Raw genomic sequence first — 17,895 nt, 5'->3', positions numbered from 1 at the left:
ACAGAGACAGTTTTTTTATACACTGATTGGATCTTTTTGCAACAAAAAAAAAAAAAAACATCAACGCTGACCAGGTGATATTTGTGTATCTCGGAAGCTGCAGAGGAAGCTGGTGGTTCTCAATGTCTTTTACGGCGATTATACTCACCGTTCTTGCCCTTGGTACAACAGTGCTGTATGGCAGTTCCAAATGGATATGGTTGTGTGACGACACCACTCCTCGTGCCCAAAGCAATCAATGTGGTGGGTATAATGTGGCCCACATTTAATCTTCAAAAAGCTGTTACTATGAATGACCCCTGTGGCTGTTAATTGAACTGCAGGCAGCGAGCTGCTATCACCCACAACATCCACTTACAACGTATTACTACTCTATACTGTATGTCATGAGTGTTGTACAGCAGCTGAAAAGGCAGCACATATTAAGGTTTTGCAGTTACATGACTTAAACCTGCCAGTTACAAAGGCCTAGTAACCAGTTAGTGACCCCCTTCCAAGATGGGCATTCCCCTCCTGGCTGGCGAAAACCATCTTGCGATTGCTTTGGTTGCTAGCAGTTTGCCATGGTCACCTGAATATTGTATGGAAGATGCCAGCTTGTTCCGAAACACTCGCTAACAACTCACCGAGCTGTAGGAAGCTTGCAAACCAGAATCGGAGACAATGCAGAGGCATAACTTTTACTTTTAGAGTCCTCTATTTCCACTTTCCATTTCACTTTTTCTAACTTCACTAGAGCTCAAAATACAGAACAGCTGCTTGCCCATAGTTTGCATTTTCCACACACTTGTTTGGGCAACCAAACCAACAAGAATGAGGGTTTTGGTGCAGCACTGTACACCTCTTTGCAACCAGTCTCCCCTTGTAACTACTGGTAACCAGTCACCAATAGGTCAGGAAATATAAACTTTTCTCTATTTTGGAAGTGATTCTGTAAGCCTCAGCAAATGTAACTTTAGTAACAGGTCTCAACCTCCAGGAATCACTTGGCAAATACAGTAGACCCCCAGAATTCACGAGGGTTACATTCCTAGAGCACGCATGAATTGTTGAAAACCATGAATTTTGGATATGGTAAAAAAATGCTAATGTTGTCAATAAATGCCTATTTTTTTTATAGTTTAAACAGTTTAAAGATTCGGCAGGGGGTTCTGCAAACAATTATCGGTTAGGTTCTAAGCAAAAATCCCCAAATGACTGAGTCCACAAACACTGAGCCACGACTTCTCAGGGGTGGATTGCAAACAATTTGCCCTCACAACCCCTGATCTTTAAGCCTGTGCGACTGGGACCTAAATCCTGTGTGCAGCCACATCAGGTTTTATTTTTGTGTTCAAACGTCACATCCTTAGATCCTTTAGATTTCCATCTCACGTTCATCAGACAGGAATGAGTCCAAAGGCTGTTTGAGGTAACTGAGAGACTCAAGGAACATTTTTATTTTTAAGTGGAAATACAAAGTGTTTCACATGTGACAAAGCATTGCATAGGGCACAATTAAGGACAGCAGATTCCAGTCCAACATTAGAAACAGAAACCTTTGATTGTAGAAGACGAACATATCTTGATTGTTTTACAACATAATTAATCAAGAGGAGACACAAACCTGATGACGAAGTGATTTATTGATGGGGAAACCACACAGGTAGCATCTGCAGCTTCTAGGGGTTGCTAAAAGACACATTTTTTTATCAACACATCTGCAGGTCTCACTGACAGGTTGATTCGACTGATGTCTTTGGTGCATAATTCAATGCGCCCTGCTTGCTTGTGCAAAAAGTCTTTGTGCATATGTGGGTTCTTGTGCTTATATTTAAGGTAAAAATAATGAACAAGGGTTCTGTTAAAACTTGAGGTAAGACTAAAGGTTATGATTACTTCAATACAACAAGTATGGCTCTTATTTGCGGAACAACGATGTTCTGTTTGATAAGGGTAAATAAAGGTTTATTAGAGGTGCCTCAACTTTGTTGAGGTCTGAGTTATTGCAAAAATAGAAGAGATGAATAAAAGTTAAAGGGCTCTAAGATTCGTGAGGAGAAAGAGTGCTAAAAAAAGAGGTCACTATGGTAGAAAAAGTTCTTATTCACACTTTTAAGTAAAAGTTAAAGGATCAAGATTTTAGTTTGAGGTCTTGCCTTCCCATTTCACTCAATGAGTGACTCATACAATTATTTTAAGTCTTATTTTTAATGTTAGAAGCTGTTCATAATATAAAAAAAAAAGACCTGCAGGAAAATTAAAGCTTAAGAAAATATGAAACCTCAGATGTACTTTTTGAGTTTTAGTCTTTTGGAGTGAGCAGGGGTTAGCCTGCTTTAGCCTGATTGCCACTTAGTCTGTCCTATTTGTATTATTAATAGATTTTAAAAGCTTTAAGATGACCTCGATTAGCCCAGTCTCATTCTCAGAGTTCCAAATACTGCCATGTTTCTTAGCCAGTGGCATCTCAAAGATAAAATGAAAATTGGTGTTTGTTCTTCATGTATCGACGCTTGTGAAGGGCCCTTTCGTATCATGCCATTTAAACATAATTTTTTAACATAAGGCCATACTTATTGCTAGGGCTGTTCGATATAACGATATATATCGGATGACGATATAAAAACGTTTCATTTTACGCTATCGTTTGTTTCGTGGTGTCGCAAAATAAACTGTTTACGGCAATATTTTTTCATGGTTTTGATGGTCACTGTAGTGGCTATATTAATTTCTTAAAGTTCTCTCTTTCTCTTATATTTAATATAACCACACTACAGACGGACAAGCGTCTCTTTTTATGGGTTGTCATTAGCAACAACGATGGTAAAACCATCGCATGTCCGCTTGTTTATTTTCCACATAAACCTTTCACAATAAAGCTCAAGATCCTATTGAGGCTTTTCAAAATAAACGGAATCACGTGAAAGATGCAGAGTATTGACGGATGAGAAGCAAAAAAAGAGCCGTCAGGTGCTAAAAAGAACAGGCTTTTCCCCGCAGCACGCCGTGTAATAAATACAAAGAAAACGGCGGCCTTTACAACTTATGTCTAAAAATGTGTAGTTTCATGCATCGGTTAAAACACTCAACTCCAGGTACAAGATGCCCAGCTGGAAACACTTCACCTACCCGAGATTCACAGAATTTACAGAAAATATTACATTTTTTGTGATTTATATCGTTATCGGACGATAGATGTTTTATATCGGGATATGAGATTTTGGTCATATCGCACAGCCCTACTTATTGCCTTTAAAAAAAAACCAAACAAACTTGACCAAGTAGTTTTCCGTGCCTACAGCTAACTAATTTCTTTTAGCAGCCCCATTTCCTTGAGAGGTTTTTTTTTTCTTATATAACTTTAATCATTTTTCTGGTTAAAAAAGTCTCCACTGAGTCGCTGCACTCTCTTTGGGTATACAGTGGTATTACACCAAACTACTGCTTTTTCTTTAACACAGTGTTTAGTTCTGTTGAGCTTTTCAGCTTTAATTTGATTTTGAAGGATTTAAACAATTTTTGAAATAAGTAGCTTTAAAAGAGGACTGTTAGATATGTCAGGACAATCAAGCCAAAGGAAACCTATCAATAGGACAACAGCAGCATCAGATAGAGTGGCAGTATTTGACGCCATGGGACTTGACTGCTTTGCATGGGTTTAGCACAGATATTAAGGGATAAGTATGGTTTATTTTAGCCTAAATTCCTAAAAACACATTAAATACCTTTTATTCTTTTTCTTTTTTTTTTTCAATAAATCAAGCTACAGGTAGCCTATTTCCTCAAAAAACAGTTTCATAAACAGTTTGGGCCAGTGTGTAGTAAATATTGCACACATTAGTTCAGGGAAAGATTAATGGCTTCAGGTTAAAAAAAAACAAAAAAACACAAAACCCAGATTTAGACGTTCTCACGTATAAAAGAAAGCAGTTTGCGCTGAGGTCAGGAGAAACTGTCGGCTTTAACCTGCAGGACGTCACTCACACCAGGACGCGTCTGAAGAACCTGAAGGGGCACAAAAATGACAACATGAAGGTGGTCTGTGCTTAAAGTCTCTCTGAGTTTTAAAGCTGACCTAAAAAAAACTTCCTCTCCAGTTAAGTCCTCCAGAGTTGGGTTTATTTAAAGGAAATTAGATCCTTGGTAAATCCAACCATGACCATTTACAGATTTACAGGAAAATACAAAAACATTGTGGTTAAGTAGTACAAGCATGTTCTGACCACTGAGTTTGACGTTGTGGGATTGCATTTGTACAGATTTGTATGCCTGCACCGTTATACGGATGTATCCTGAATTGGTCAGAGGGTTTCTGTCTGTAGACAGTTTGTCACAAATGTCCGAAAATCACACGAGTGCAGAGTGAACTGATGCACTCTGCTTGTTGAAAGCACACTTCCAGAAGTATTTTGAGAGCTTGAAAAACTTGTAGAACTGCTTCTGCAGTTCTAAAAACAAAGCAAGTTGTAAAGTGACTGTCAGTGATGTCAGTTGTTTGTGATGTTTGTGATGATTTATTAAGTATTCATGAAGCCGATAGTGACCAAAGTGTTTTTGTCTTTGAGCAATTCAGAGCGGGGTTTATTTATGACTGGCACGTCTCAGGCACATCATTCCAAGAAAAACATTAAACCCAAGTCCAGAGCTTTGCAGACCCATGTTGTAGCTATGTACAGTCACCAGGGGGCAGTGTCAGGAACTTGTGGGACAAGCAGCAAATGTGAGCTACTCTTGTTTATATTTGTGTTTTATTTGATGTTTTAATGTTTCATGTTAAACATAAGTGAAGTACATTTGAGGGGAACTATTCTGCTAATTTACTGTTCCACATTTTTATTCTAGATGAGCTTTTAGTGATTCACAGTTAAAAATAATCCTTCTTTGTCTTATACTTGGCTTTTTTGTAGTTCCTCAAGGGTGATTGATCATATTTGTGGAGCCTGCTGAGGAGCAGCTGATTTAGCCCCCTGCCCATAAGCCCAGTCTTATTTTCTCTCAGTGCACACTTTACATTGAAATAAATATTTGTCTGCTTGTCCTGACAGCCAATCAAAGAGCAGTATTTATAACTCACCTTCAGTGTACTGAGAATCTCTCCAAACAGATGTTGTGCTTCCTCAGTGTCCGGTTCTTCAAAGTAATCTGACGCAGAGACCTCGACAATGATTGACCTGATGTTCTCACACTCACCTGCACAGGTACACAGAGGAGTCATCAGCAATCATTGATTAATAATAATCTCACATTTCTGTGTTGCCTTCAGTTACAGAGACTCACTGTGGAAGTGCAGGATGGCCTGACCGCTCACGGGCGTGTGTGTCAAGATCAACGTCTGCAGGTTCTTCTTCAGTCCAGCCTTACACAGCTCTGTCGCCGCCTGCAGGCCGAGGTCAGTAATACGCTCCAACTCCAGCACCTGTAGCTGAGCACAGTTGCGTACTGCACACAAAACACACAACAAAAAAACCCCCACACAGCTAATGGTATAATGCATTGTATTTTTACACCAAAATAAACTGTAACTTTACAGTTACTACGGATTTAATCTGTACAAGCATGTAGGAGAAGAAACAAAAATGTCAATAACCATATTTTTCACTGACCAGCAGCAACCAACCCCTGAGTCCCACAGCCAGCTCCGCCCACACTGAGAGAGCGGAGGTGTGGCCAGCAACGGCCAATTGTCTGCAAGCAGCGGTTACCAAAACGAGTTGGCTGTTGGCTGGAAATATTGAAGAGAGAAAAAGACTGGTGTCAAGGTGACTCAAATCTGCTCATTTGTTCCTGCACTCTAGACTGGATTCACAGCAGACAGGACAGGAATTTTTTTTTTTTTTAGAAAAAGGGAAACAGATTTGTTGTTTTTCAGTATGGAGCTATCACAGTGGACTGTGTGTGTGTGTACTAACCAGGGATGAGCAGGCGCCACCTGCAGGCTGGTGATGCTCCTGCATCCAGCACCCAAAGCCCAGAGAACCTCCTGACCGAGAGGATCTGATGAACTCCTGCAGAGGACCAGACAGACAGTCGAGTAAGCGGACAGACAGGTGAAGAAGGGGACAGGTAAACAGCCTCACCTGTATGTGAGCATCTGCAGGTTCCTGCTGTAGCAGCTGGCCAGCCACAGGGTCCTATCGGTGAGGATGTGGGGACACTGAGAGATAGACAGGTGGAGCAAGCTGCCCCCTGCTGACCGCAGCAGGGCCTCCACCCCGGGCTCCACACTCCCTCTGATTGACACACAAACAGACGTATGCCAACTACAGTACCCACAATCCACTCAGAGGACAGCTTTCTTCTCTTGTAACGTCTCAGAAACCTGTTAATGCACTGAGCACTGACCAATCAGATAACAGCTGCGTTACCATGACAACATGCATTTCAAAAAGATAAGAAAAGCTTGTACATTTCCTCGGTAGCAGCATTAATCCTTGAGAGCGGTGTGTGTTTGTGGGCTTGGATTTTTGATTTTGTAGGGACACAACTCACACAGTCACACTGTGGGGACAAAAATTAATCCTCAAAATGTAAATAATTAGGTTTGAATGAGGGCTTGAATAGTGGCATTGTAAAGCACTTTGGGTGGCTTGAAAAGCGCTATATAAATCCAATCCATTATTATTATTATTGACTCAGTGGTTATTTTTGGTTTAAATCATCACCGTCTGGACATTTTGGCTTGCCAGTAACATTAAAGACTTAACCTATGCTTGGGCTACAACCAGGGCCCTCAGAAGTACAGAAAGTCAAACCTTGAGTTTAATTTACCGTATGTTTCTGTGGTAATCCTCTCGCGTCTCGTTGGCTCGACGACTTCGAGGCTTCAGGTTGCTGAGCACCACGGCCTGAGTTTGAGTGCACCACTGTGACAGCGTCGTCAGGAACTACACACAAAGAAAAACATTTTAAATGTGAAATAAACATTTTAAATGTGAAATAAACATTTTAAAGTATAAACCTAATAATTCCTGCATTTTTTCCCTGACAACATCTTTCATGTAGTCACTCTGCCACACAGTTTAATACTACAAGACAGTAACTGTTTATTGAATAAAAATCTGATTTTGGAGTATTACTGAATAAAGAATATTCTGCCTAATTAAGGTTTCTATGTGTGAACACAGTTTTAAATTAGCAACAATTTTAAAACTGAGACAAAAAGCAAACACATATTTGTTTTGTATAGATGCTGCTCTTTCTTTTATCTTTCTGTTGAAGCTACTATGCCCTATCTTGTAATTGCAAGGCTAAAATTATGGAAAAAAGACAAATTCCAAGTATGAAGTCAAAAAAGAAAACCAACCAGCCAAGCTTAAGTTTGGATGGAAATACCCAAACTGAAAGCATGAAGTGGTTAGTGTTGCAGTTTTCAGTTTCTTTCATGCAAAGTGGAGGTGACCTTGGCATTCTGCTAGTGACTAAAGCAATCACATGTATGTTTTTGCAAACATGCACAATACACATTTTCCCCTAGCAACCAGTGGTTGCCAGGGGGTCACTGACTAGTTTCTAAACCTGTGTGAGTGGGGCGTTATTCCCTTCACCCTACACTGTCACCATGACTGTCACATGTCCAAAATGGCAGACAAGTTAAATGTTACATGGCCAGCAGATTATCAGGGACAGCTATAAGAGGATGACATTAGTAACTATCTGAAGATGATGAGGACTTCGATACCTCTGTAGACACTCTGGCATTCTCCAGCTGGAGGCGTGTCCAAACAGCAGGGTGCCTGGCAACGAACCGCCAATCAGAGCACACCTCGGCTGCACGCAGCATTGAGCGCACGTCCAAATATGGGAAGATGCAAAAAAGGCCCGCCCTCAGCCGCAGGGTGTCTGCTACCAGCTGTCTGTCACCAAAGCAACGGGAGGGTGTGGAGCGGACGGAAGAGGGGGTATCTGGGTCAGGAGAGCAGAGTAATGAAAGGCAGAAGCTTTTATTGTGAAGCAGCCACAGGAAGTTTTGCATTAAAGCAGCCTGTAACAGCCAGAGGGGAAAAGAAAGACCACAGGAATGATGGGCAGAAATTATATACCTGATCCAGGTGTGTGTGTCCTGGCAAAGATGAGTCTCCTCATCTCAGCACTGGTCCACAGTTCCTCATCTTCCTCCTCTTCCTCCTCGTCTTCCTCCTCGGTGCTATGGTGACGAAAGTTTCTTTTCTTCCACGTTCTCCCCCATCCCTCTTCCGCAGTCCTGAAATCACAGCAGAAGAAAGACTTGCTCTTTAAAATTTTAAGCCCTGTTCAAAATAAAAGTCACAAAACAAACATCTGCATACCAGAACCTCTCCCTCCTCCCATCTTCTCCTCCTTCTCCTCTCTCTCGTTGAGTCCAGGGTTGGGCGTAGGGATTCGGATGGAGATGGGTTGATGCCGCCTCGCAGTTCCAACCCCCCGAACCCAGAGACGAGGTTCGCATTCGTCCAGCAAGACCACTTGATGACAGAAACCGAGAGGAGGTGTGAGCGTTTCACTGACACTGTAAACTCTTTGAAAGAGTCAGGTGTGTTCAGGTACCTGTAGCGATGGTGTCCATGCAGCTGCTCTCCCAGCCTGTAGGAGCTCGACACGCTATAACTCCTCTGGAAGAGCAGGATGAGGAAATGTTGAGTGAGACCTAACAAATTCCAGGTCCTGCTCCTCTCTACAGACAATACATACTCTCATGAATACTTTAATCAAAGATGTTTGTTTGTATTTCCCACCCTGTTTCCAATGGTTTCCTGCATCTTATTTGCAATGATGTCATCAGTGCTGCCATCCAGACTGCGTCCCCCTTGGCTCCGTGTAGGTTCGTAAACCTCAGTGAGCAAATAGGGCTCGGTGTATGCGTACCCGTCACTGTCTGGGAAGAGGTTGCGATGTTCGTGCGAGCCAAGCATCAGGAGCCGTCTCTCTGCGCAATCTGCTCGCTCCAGCAGTGTCTCAATGAACATCTGTAATCAAGCGAAGCACCACAACAGAAAGATTTTATCAGATTTGCTGACTTCTGTATGTTTACTGTAAGCTGCATCTGAATACCAAAGGTTTTTGATAGGAATTACTAACACACCCCACAATCATGAACTAACATGAAGTTGTAAGAGGTTCTCTTACACTATGAAGCACCAAGACATGACTAAAGAAAACTGAATTGAGTGGAATATCTCATTCCAGCTCTACAGTCCTTAGCATCGCCAGCAGCCAATGTCCTTGAGAAGAGAGGCTGTCTTTAGTTACAATTCAGGAAGAACATTGAGGTTTTCATCCTAGTCAGGAAGCACTGGACCAGCTCTTCTCAAGGATATTCAGGAATATGTGGGCGTTTGCCCAAGGCAATAAGACAGACTTGTGCTCAGTGGCTTTTGGACTTCACCAGGACATTACTGGACAGTCTGGCTCTGATGGCTTTATTGAGCAATGAGCTCCAGCATGGATCAGGAAATTGGACCTCAAAGTCTGAGGACAGGTTGGAAATGATCGCTACCCCAAGTGGAAGAGTTCAAGTATCTCGGGGTCTCGTTAATGGGTGAGAGAAGAAAGCAGCAGGAGATTGATGAATAGACTGGTGTGGCATTGCGGTGATGCAGACCCTGTACCGGTCTGATGTGGTGAAAAGAGAGCTGAGCATGAAAGTAAAGCTGTTGTTTTACATTACCACCCTCACATGTGGCCACAGGTTCTGGGTAGTGACAGAAAGAATGAGGTTTAGGGTCTCTGCCGTTTGGTTGGTACTCTGAGTAGAGCCGCTACTCCTCCACACTGAGTTAGCCTTTGACTCGGATGCCTCCTGGGACCCTTCTGGGTGAGGTGTTTTGGGCATGTCCAACTGAGAGGAGGCTCTGGGACAGACCCAGGACTGGCTGGAAAGCTGTAGTAGGGGAAGAGGACGAGGCAAACAAGGCAGGGTTTGCCTTAGAGCAAGTTTGATGAGTCACTTTTGGGTTTGTTATTGAAATCGAATATTTTGGGTATTTTTGTGAATGTCTTGTAGTTTTCCTTCCTTTGTGATTGTTCACGCCACTCGCATTAGTTTCACTGTGTGTGTGCACTGTTATCTGCACCCGTGTCAGTTAAATTTCTTGTTTGCGCTGCATGTGCACCCCCATGTTCCTCATGTTCATTGTGGGTCTCTTAACTCAGTGTGGGTTAAGATCCAATTTCAATGGATGTGTTTTAAAATTGTTTACAGTTCTAGTTTGAGTGACAACAGTGTTTGTGGGCCCACAGACTAAACAGCCTGGATGACACTAAGGCCTGAAAGGAGTCCTATGACAGATACTTACATATTTAACTCGCAATAGAATTAACATCTGTGCATTTTGCAGGAGTTTTCTTAAGTTGCCAACAAAAGCTTGCTTTTTGTATATTAACTCTGCCCAGTGTCCTTTATTTTCTCTCTGGAATCTGAACACGTTCTTGTACATGAACTCTATGATTTTGACCCAAACTCTAATCTAAAAATCTAACCAAACTATGTGGGAAGAAAAGGTTAAGTTAAAATATAAAGTATAATATAAAACTGTACAGGTTTTGAATGACAAAGGATTATTTCATAGACGAGTGCACATGCTGCATACTTGCCCCCCTCCAATACGTCGTTTCATGTGTAAATAACAGCCTCATCTTGGCCAACCCCACTATAAAAACTGTCGGGTTACCCTGTGTGAGCTGGGTCAGATTAATCTCACGCATCACTCTTGTCAAACAAATCAAAATAAACCACCCAGAGTTTAATTACAAAAGAACCAACAACAGAAGATCTCCTGCATCACCTGCAGCCTGGATTTGGCTTCGGCCTCTTTGTCTGCCGTCTCCCTCAAAAAATGCTCAATGTCCACCATCTCCCTGAAAAACACACACAGTTCAGAATGTACACGTTATTCAGTGACCCAAATGATAAATAAGTTAAATAAGATAGACGGCACAAAAAACACGCAAAACAAACCGAGTGACCTCCCAAAAATACACACCCTCGGGCTGCTCTGCCTCATTGTCATCTTACATTTATCATCCCAGCAAACCGCAGCAGAGTGTGTGTGTGTGTGTGTGTGTGTGTGTGTGTGTGTGTGTGTGTGTGTGTGTGTGTGTGTGTGTGTGTGTTAGAGAGAGACAGAGAGAAACACAGAGTGAGGCAGATTAAACATGACGTGTCCTCTGCCTGTGCACCGTGTTTCTGTGCTCAGCGCGCTGTAGTTCCATGATATTACATTACATGCTGTTTGCTTCTGCTATTAGTGTTTCATTTTCCACAAACAAAAACTGACCACACGACAAATTCTGCCACACTGCATCTACTGCTGCCAGAGGATACGAGTGCAAAAGATTTTAATGCCCAAAGCACTTCCTACTTGGTATTTAAATCTGACCCCATTCACCTCCACATACTTGCCTTACATTCTACACCAGAGTTCAAGTTTGCCACTGAGGGCTGAGTAAAATTAGCCAAAAACAACCTCAGCAGTTGCTGCCTGCAGTGCTTGGAGATCTATTACTGGATGAGTGTAGTACTAGAGGAAACTTTAAAGCTCGGTAAGATTTAGGTAAGCGCTACACTAAGAAAAAGTGTTTTTTTTTCTATAATTTTCAGAAGAATTTATGGATGTCTTGGTCATTTTATTGGTGATAAATCGGAAAGGGACTCCAAACTTTAGTCCTTCATACAAAATAAAAAGGTGTGATATAAACAAATTAAAACACCCAACAGAAACTGGTTTTGTAGCAGGCTGCAGACATGTTTATTTCTGCTGTAAAGTTGGAAAATTTAACATGGAAGTCTATGGGCACTCATTTACTTTACACCCTGCCCCAAGTGGACAATAGGGGAACTGCAGCCCTAAACTGCTGTTTAGTCTTTTCAACCTTGTCTATTTACAGAACAAGTTAAAAAATGTACACTATTTAAAATAAATACGTGAACATGTTAAACTTTTTACCATTGTTATTGTGATGACTAGTCCATAGAACATAGAAAAGTGGCTGATCATAAATGAATAATAACAATGGTGCAATGAAGAAAACTTTCATCTAAAAATGTCTTGTTTGTTCCATAAAAAGAGGGAAAATAAATCCTGAAAACACAGTTTTATCCACTAAACGTCCAGATACTGACTGTTGTCGTTTGCTCAGCTCCTTCTCTTTCCCTGTAAGATCTTTCTTTAATTTCTCCATCATCTCCATGGCAGCTGAGACCTGCAGGAATACAAAAATAGAACAGTGAATATACAGCAACTTCAAAATCGTGTTTAAAACATTGCTTAAAGCCCCACCCACCTGTCGGGACAGGTAGGCTGCTTTCTCTTCCACTTCCTGTTTCTCACTCCTGAGTCGTTCCTTGTCTCGCCTCGCCCGCTGTAGCTCCATCTCTCTCCTCTGTAGCTCTACTTTCAGTCGGGCCATGCGTCGGTTCACCCTCTCCTCAACCTCCGCGAAAGTCCGGGCGATTTTATGATCCAGCCCGAGCCCCAGTCGCTCTTCCAGCCCAATCTCCACCAAGCCTAGCTGGACCCTCACCTCTCCAAGGTTCTTCCCAGCAAAAAGATCCACAGATCCAGGAAGGGCCAGAGCAGTGGAGGGGCCTTCTGAATGTACCGTAGAGGAAGGCAGAGGGCAATCTGAAGCACCGAACATCTCCCTGAGCAGTTGGACGGAGGCAGATGATGAGGCGAGATCCAAGCAGGCCAGTGGCAGGGGCAGGCTTTGATGTTCCATGTCCAGAGAAGTGCTCTGACTTTGGGATACAGCTGGGCTAGGGAGTGGGAGGAGAGAACTGGTTCTGGAGCTTCTGACCCGAGCCTGAAACATTAAGACAAAGTTAATACTGGCACTGGTAACGCAGTTCAAGGGCTGATGACATTAAAAAAAATGTATTAGTTACAGGTGGAAGATCTGGATCATCTCAATGGTCTCCAAACGATCCTGTAAATCTTCCTTTCACTCTTGCTGCTATCGTTCATTCACAAATTACCCCTGACACGCTCCCCCCACTCCACCCTACCTGCACTCTCTTCCTCATCGCTCTTGTGCACTGTCTATTGCTTTGGATGGTTGACTCACCTTCACCTTCTTTTCCTCTCCAGAGCATACCTCCACCTCTCCCTGCTCAAACTATAGAACACAGTGTCATCTGCAAACATCAGAGTCCACAGAGACTCCCGTCTGACTTCCTCTATCTTCCTCTACCTGTCTATCATAACTCTAAATAAGGGGGGGTAAAGCCAAACCCTAATGTGGTTCCACCCACCTGCCACTCCTACTGTCTCACTGTCTTCAAATGTGTCCTGCACCGCTTTTAGAATGCAAAGAACTAAAATATTCTCAATAAAATGAAGGAGAAGAAACGAATAACACTGGTATAAATTTCATGGGTGTCACAAACTCACAATATTAGTTACATCCCCGAGTTTATGATGCTGACATGAGGATCAGAGAGGTGATGCTTGACAGAATTCACATAAATCTAAACAGTTTAAGAGTCTTAATTATTTAGAAAAATAAAATTAAAAGCCTGTGTTTGTTTCTATTCACAAACCATGCACTAACCAGATTAACTGTCAGACACAGCCACTTATTTTCTTCGTTGCAATAATCTGGTCAGTTTTTCTCCCTTTCTAAGGTCTGACACGACCTCACTTCTGTGTGCAAACAGCACGAACATCCATCGATCTATGGTTTATTTTTGCAGTCCTAGCATGATCAGTTATGACCAGGCAGATTATGTTGGGAATTCAACCATGTTTGCTAGGAAATTAAAGCTACCAAAGTCATGTATTGTTGGCTAGCTTCATTACCAGCAGGTGTCAAACAGAAACAGAAAATCTTAAATCTGAGAGGCTGAAAAATGAAACAGACAACATCAGTTTGTTTTAATGTAGAATAACTAATGAGTCTCTGTAGCTCCATATAGCTGCTTTCCATCCATATTCCGTATTCACCGGGTGATGTCAGACAGATTTCCCAATCAGATCCATTATTATGTGTCCAAATTGCAATCGTTTCCACGATGTGGCCTCTGGGAGGACACATTATTTCTTTGTTCCACATGACAGTAAACTCAAATCTCTTTAGTTTGTCACATATCATGAAATCTTCCACAACAAAAATACTTTAGCAGTTAACCAGTCGTGAAAATGATCATTTGCTTGGTTACCTGGGAGAGCACCAGCAGGGTCTCGTAGGTGTGTCGGCTGACCAGGTGCGCCCGGAGCTCAGCTACAGATGAGAACCGAAACCCATCCCCGCAACGAGGACAGAAGTAGGGCAGCTCCATGGAAGAGGAGGAGGACGAGGAGGAAGACATGATTCACGAGGAAGCAGCAGACCTGGAAGAAAAGATATGAGCTCATTAGAGAAAAACAAAGAGACTGCAACGAGATAGTAAGAGTAGAAGAAGAAACACACAGAGTAAACCGGAGTGAAAACTGGGTCAGAGTGCGTGTGAGCTCTACATAATTGATTCTATGCAGATGAAGATGTAACGAGGCTCAGACCTGAACATTAAAGACAGCAGAACACGTGTGTTTGATTTATTCTTCACGGATAAGCCGGATCCATGCTGGAGCATCACATGCGTGTCCTGTGGCGAGCTGCTGGGTCTGATGTTAGTGGGGCGCATGTGTGTGTTTGTTTCTGTGAGGCAGCAATCTTTCACGCCGCTGCTCCGACCCGTGCAGAGGAATTTAAGCACGCATGGATGAGCAGGAAGAAAGAAACGTCTGGGGCGTGGAGTCTCTGTGTTCGCCTACTTCAGCCTCCTCTTCCTCTTTCCATGCCCTCCATTCAGGAGTTTTTATTTGGTAAGGACTACAGCGAGGGGCTGCTGCATTACAGTGACTCGCCTGAGAGCTTATACAAATACAGAAGAAGAGCAGATTTGTGCTTTAAGCAGCACAAATATGCTCTACCTCTGTGTGCCACAGAGGAGGATTTGTTCACAGTTCAGTTTTTACATTTGTTTTAAGGGACTTATGCAGTTACTGAAAAGTCAAAGTCAAAGTCAAAGTCAAAGTCAACTTTATTTGTCGATTCTGCCACATGTACAGGACATACGGAGAATAGAAATTGCGTTACTCTTCAATCCCTAGATAAATAGCAAATGAACATTTAAATATATTTAAATATAAAAGTGATTAAAAAATGCAAGTAAAATAATTAAAAAGTAAAAATTTAAATAAATACAATTTTACATATAACAAGAAAGCTATATAATATACAATATAATGGGTAAGTGACATTGAGTGTAAACCAGGCAGAGTAGTGCAAATGTCCTTACACTCACAAACAAATTGGTGTGGAGGCCTTTGATGATTAAATTTATGTCACTCAGACCAACACCAGCGTAACAAACAAAAATGTTTGAGTCACCAAATCAAAATCATGAGATAAAACGTAAAAGTGATCAGAAAAATTAAAGCTTTAAACATACAGCGACATTTTTAAATGAAAACTGAAACTGAAAGAAAAGTATACATTTAAGAACTAACCACTAAGAAACTTAGAATTTTGAGATATTTTGACATAAAAAGTCTAAATTATGCCACTAATTATGCTGCTATTCATACTGTCATTATATTAATGCTGCTATCCTGTATATATCGTACTTACTATTGTTTGAGTACTTGTGATTGTTTTATTTTACTTTTTATATTTTACATTTATTTTTATTATTGAATCTTGCACCAAGGGAGTGGCACTCCAATTTCGTTGTACTCTGTACAATGACAATAAAGGCTATTCTATTCTAAAGAGTCAAATTATGACGCAAAAATGTCAAAATTGGAAAATTAAAACTTAAAACGTTTAACCTAATAAGTGAAAAGGTAAGCAAAACAGTCTAATTAATTAAAATATAAATAAAATAATACATTACAAAGAAAGGTCAAAATAAGAAATTAAGTAAAATTAGTTCTGTGATGAAAAAAATATAAAATGTAAATATATTTTTTAAAAAACGTGAAAAATATAAAGAAAATGTTGCTATAATGTATCATTATAAAATGTAAACATAAAAAAACTAACAATGATGTAAAATCAAAGCTTTTAGAAAAAAAAAGTCAACACTAACAAATGACAGATTGGTCAGAACTATTTTGGAAAAGTTTGATTTGTGACACGAGAAAACTTTAATTCATGAATTGAAAAAAATGAGACCTGAGCACAAATCAAAGAAAAGACTGTCGAATGACCTGCAGCATAAAGTATGAACACTGGACAGGGTTTCACTGATTAATCAGCCCGCCCACTCTGTGTCCAGCTGTTAGAGTACAGCTTACATTACAGCTTTTATTACGTAAAAGAACGTAAAAGTTGAGCCACACAGACAGAAACTGATAGATTATTCGAACATCTGCCTGCAGCTGTGAGGAGAACGAGCTGCTCTTCGGGTTCTTACCGAAATATCGAGACTGATGACAGCTTCTGTGCTGCCACACACACGCGCGAGCGCCCGGTTCACCTATCAGTACCTGTGACAATCGATCCGCGGATGTCTGGTCCTCGCGCTGCCTGAACCCACCCTTATCGACCGCCTGCTTCACTCAACCCCAAAATCCCGTTGCCATGGTTTCCCGGTTCTTCCCAGTTCCCCTCGGATCGATGGTCCATCATCCCGGTACCGACCACGTTTTATCGTGCAGCAGCAGCATTGCACACGGAGCGAATGTGTGCGTGTCTGTGTGTGTGCGTGCAGTTGCTGACGTAGAGAACGCGTGATGTGGGCCATGATTGCCAAGGCTCTCTGGTTTCACACATTTGTGTTTTTATCGTTCAGATTAGACTGAATTGGACATAAAAGCATGAACACGGCGACGCGCGCGAGGCGATCTGTAGATAATTTGATATTCATTAACACACATCCACTGCGCGGGCTTCAGTGTGTCTTTGGAAGTCACGGAAACTGTGTCCTTCTCACGGCGTTCAGACCACTTTTTTTTTTCAACTGAGAATCAGTTCACTTCTTCACCCCTGTAACCAAGGAGACACGTGTACTCCAAAACATCTCTCCATAGAGGAAGAAAAAAAACAACTTCAAGCATCATGGGAATGTTTCAGAGTCTTCCAGCTCAAAGCATCCTTAATTAAAGTCATTTGTGTAACGTAGAAGGAGTGCAGTGACACAGTGTTTATTTTATGAGTATATTTGGTTTCACCGACAAGTTTTATTCTCCCAGAGTGACACTGCTGGTGTTTCTGTTTGTCCGGGGGAACTTTTCATACCACAGAAATGACAGAATGGGCTTCGTGCCGCTTTTAATAAGACTGGAAATAAATGTCTGTGTTTTATACATAAGCAGCAGCCTGCCATCATCATCATCATCATCATCATCACTACCCAGATTTCACTGTAATAACTCCAGCCACCAGCCAGTTCCGCTACAGAGTGTCTGACCTTTAACCCTAACCACAAGCAGAAAGAATCAATTAAGAGATCTGTTTTCCCAGTGGAACTGATTAACTGATTAGGATGTCAAACACAGAACAGTCCTGCTGGATGAAGATGTTTGAATCACTGAAACTCCTCCGTGTGAAGTTTTGTTCTGTAATCTGTAATCATGTTGAAATTTCATCATGAGATGGCTCCCTGTACAGTCTATATGACCACAGAGCGACAGCAAGACTACAAGTTTGTGGATATTAGGTGGTCTCTGTTTTGCAATCTGTGTAAAAGGCATTTTTTGTGACACATTCTTTTGTGCATGAGTGTATTATTTTTTCTGCTTCTGTGATAATGTGGTGGCCACTGGAGGGCGCCAGAATCCCGCGGCCTTCAGGAAAAGCTTTTATCCTATTTAGTTTGCAGTGGAGGCCAAAGATCTCTGAAAGCAAACGTGTGTTTCCAAATGGCCTGTATTTATATGGCCTGTATTTATATGGCCTGTATTTATATAGCGCTTTTACTAGTCCCTAAGGACCCCAAAGCGCTTTACATAT

The 17,895-nt window shown here is 41.6% G+C and overlaps 1 protein-coding gene and 1 long non-coding RNA gene across 3 annotated transcripts; one reads left to right on the top strand and one right to left on the bottom strand.

Moving 5' to 3' along the window:
* The first annotated feature begins 58 nt into the window (after window positions 1-58).
* Window positions 59-5,953, top strand: LOC146713388 (uncharacterized). Its single transcript, XR_014917840.1, has 4 exons — window positions 59-243; window positions 5,246-5,371; window positions 5,592-5,741; window positions 5,895-5,953. It is a non-coding gene; the product is annotated as an uncharacterized LOC146713388 (long non-coding RNA).
* Window positions 1,412-16,613, bottom strand: LOC146713387 (F-box only protein 41-like). 2 transcript variants are annotated; one of them, XM_085447482.1, is made up of 17 exons: window positions 16,431-16,613; window positions 14,117-14,288; window positions 12,241-12,762; window positions 12,080-12,159; window positions 10,743-10,815; window positions 8,694-8,924; window positions 8,506-8,570; window positions 8,268-8,423; window positions 8,022-8,182; window positions 7,661-7,884; window positions 6,751-6,866; window positions 6,060-6,212; window positions 5,892-5,987; window positions 5,586-5,704; window positions 5,260-5,421; window positions 5,057-5,172; window positions 1,412-3,987 (listed from the first exon to the last, which is right to left on the bottom strand). In XM_085447482.1, the coding sequence occupies exons 2-17, from the start codon at window positions 14,264-14,266 to the stop codon at window positions 3,925-3,927; spliced, it is 2,487 nt and encodes an 828-aa protein (XP_085303608.1). In that variant the 5' UTR covers window positions 14,267-14,288; window positions 16,431-16,613; the 3' UTR covers window positions 1,412-3,924. The 2 variants fall into 2 exon arrangements, with proteins under 2 accessions (XP_085303608.1, XP_085303615.1); XM_085447489.1 differs by lacking the exon at window positions 16,431-16,613 and adding an exon at window positions 14,457-14,752.
* Between the last annotated feature and the right edge of the window lie 1,282 nt (window positions 16,614-17,895).

The sequence above is a fragment of the Copadichromis virginalis genome, linkage group LG3 (genome assembly GCF_057382275.1).
Source record: "Copadichromis virginalis isolate Kocher_CV1m ecotype Utaka linkage group LG3, C_Virginalis_male_GT1.1, whole genome shotgun sequence".
NCBI lineage: Eukaryota > Metazoa > Chordata > Actinopteri > Cichliformes > Cichlidae > Copadichromis > Copadichromis virginalis.
The sequence above is the reverse complement of the archived record's forward strand: the minus strand, read 5'-3'. Positions and strand labels throughout refer to the sequence as shown.

Excerpts from the sequence above, each read along its gene's own strand:
- LOC146713387 (XM_085447482.1), bottom strand. The coding sequence starts at position 14,266 with ATGTCTTCCTCCTCGTCCTCCTCCTCTTCCATGGAGCTGCCCTACTTC. Across the intron at positions 5,705-5,891 it reads GTGGCGCCTGCTCATCCCTG|CCAACAGCCAACTCGTTTTG; the intron begins GTTAGTACACAC and ends CAATATTTCCAG. Across the intron at positions 5,422-5,585 it reads TCAGGGGTTGGTTGCTGCTG|TACGCAACTGTGCTCAGCTA; the intron begins GTCAGTGAAAAA and ends TTTTGTGTGCAG.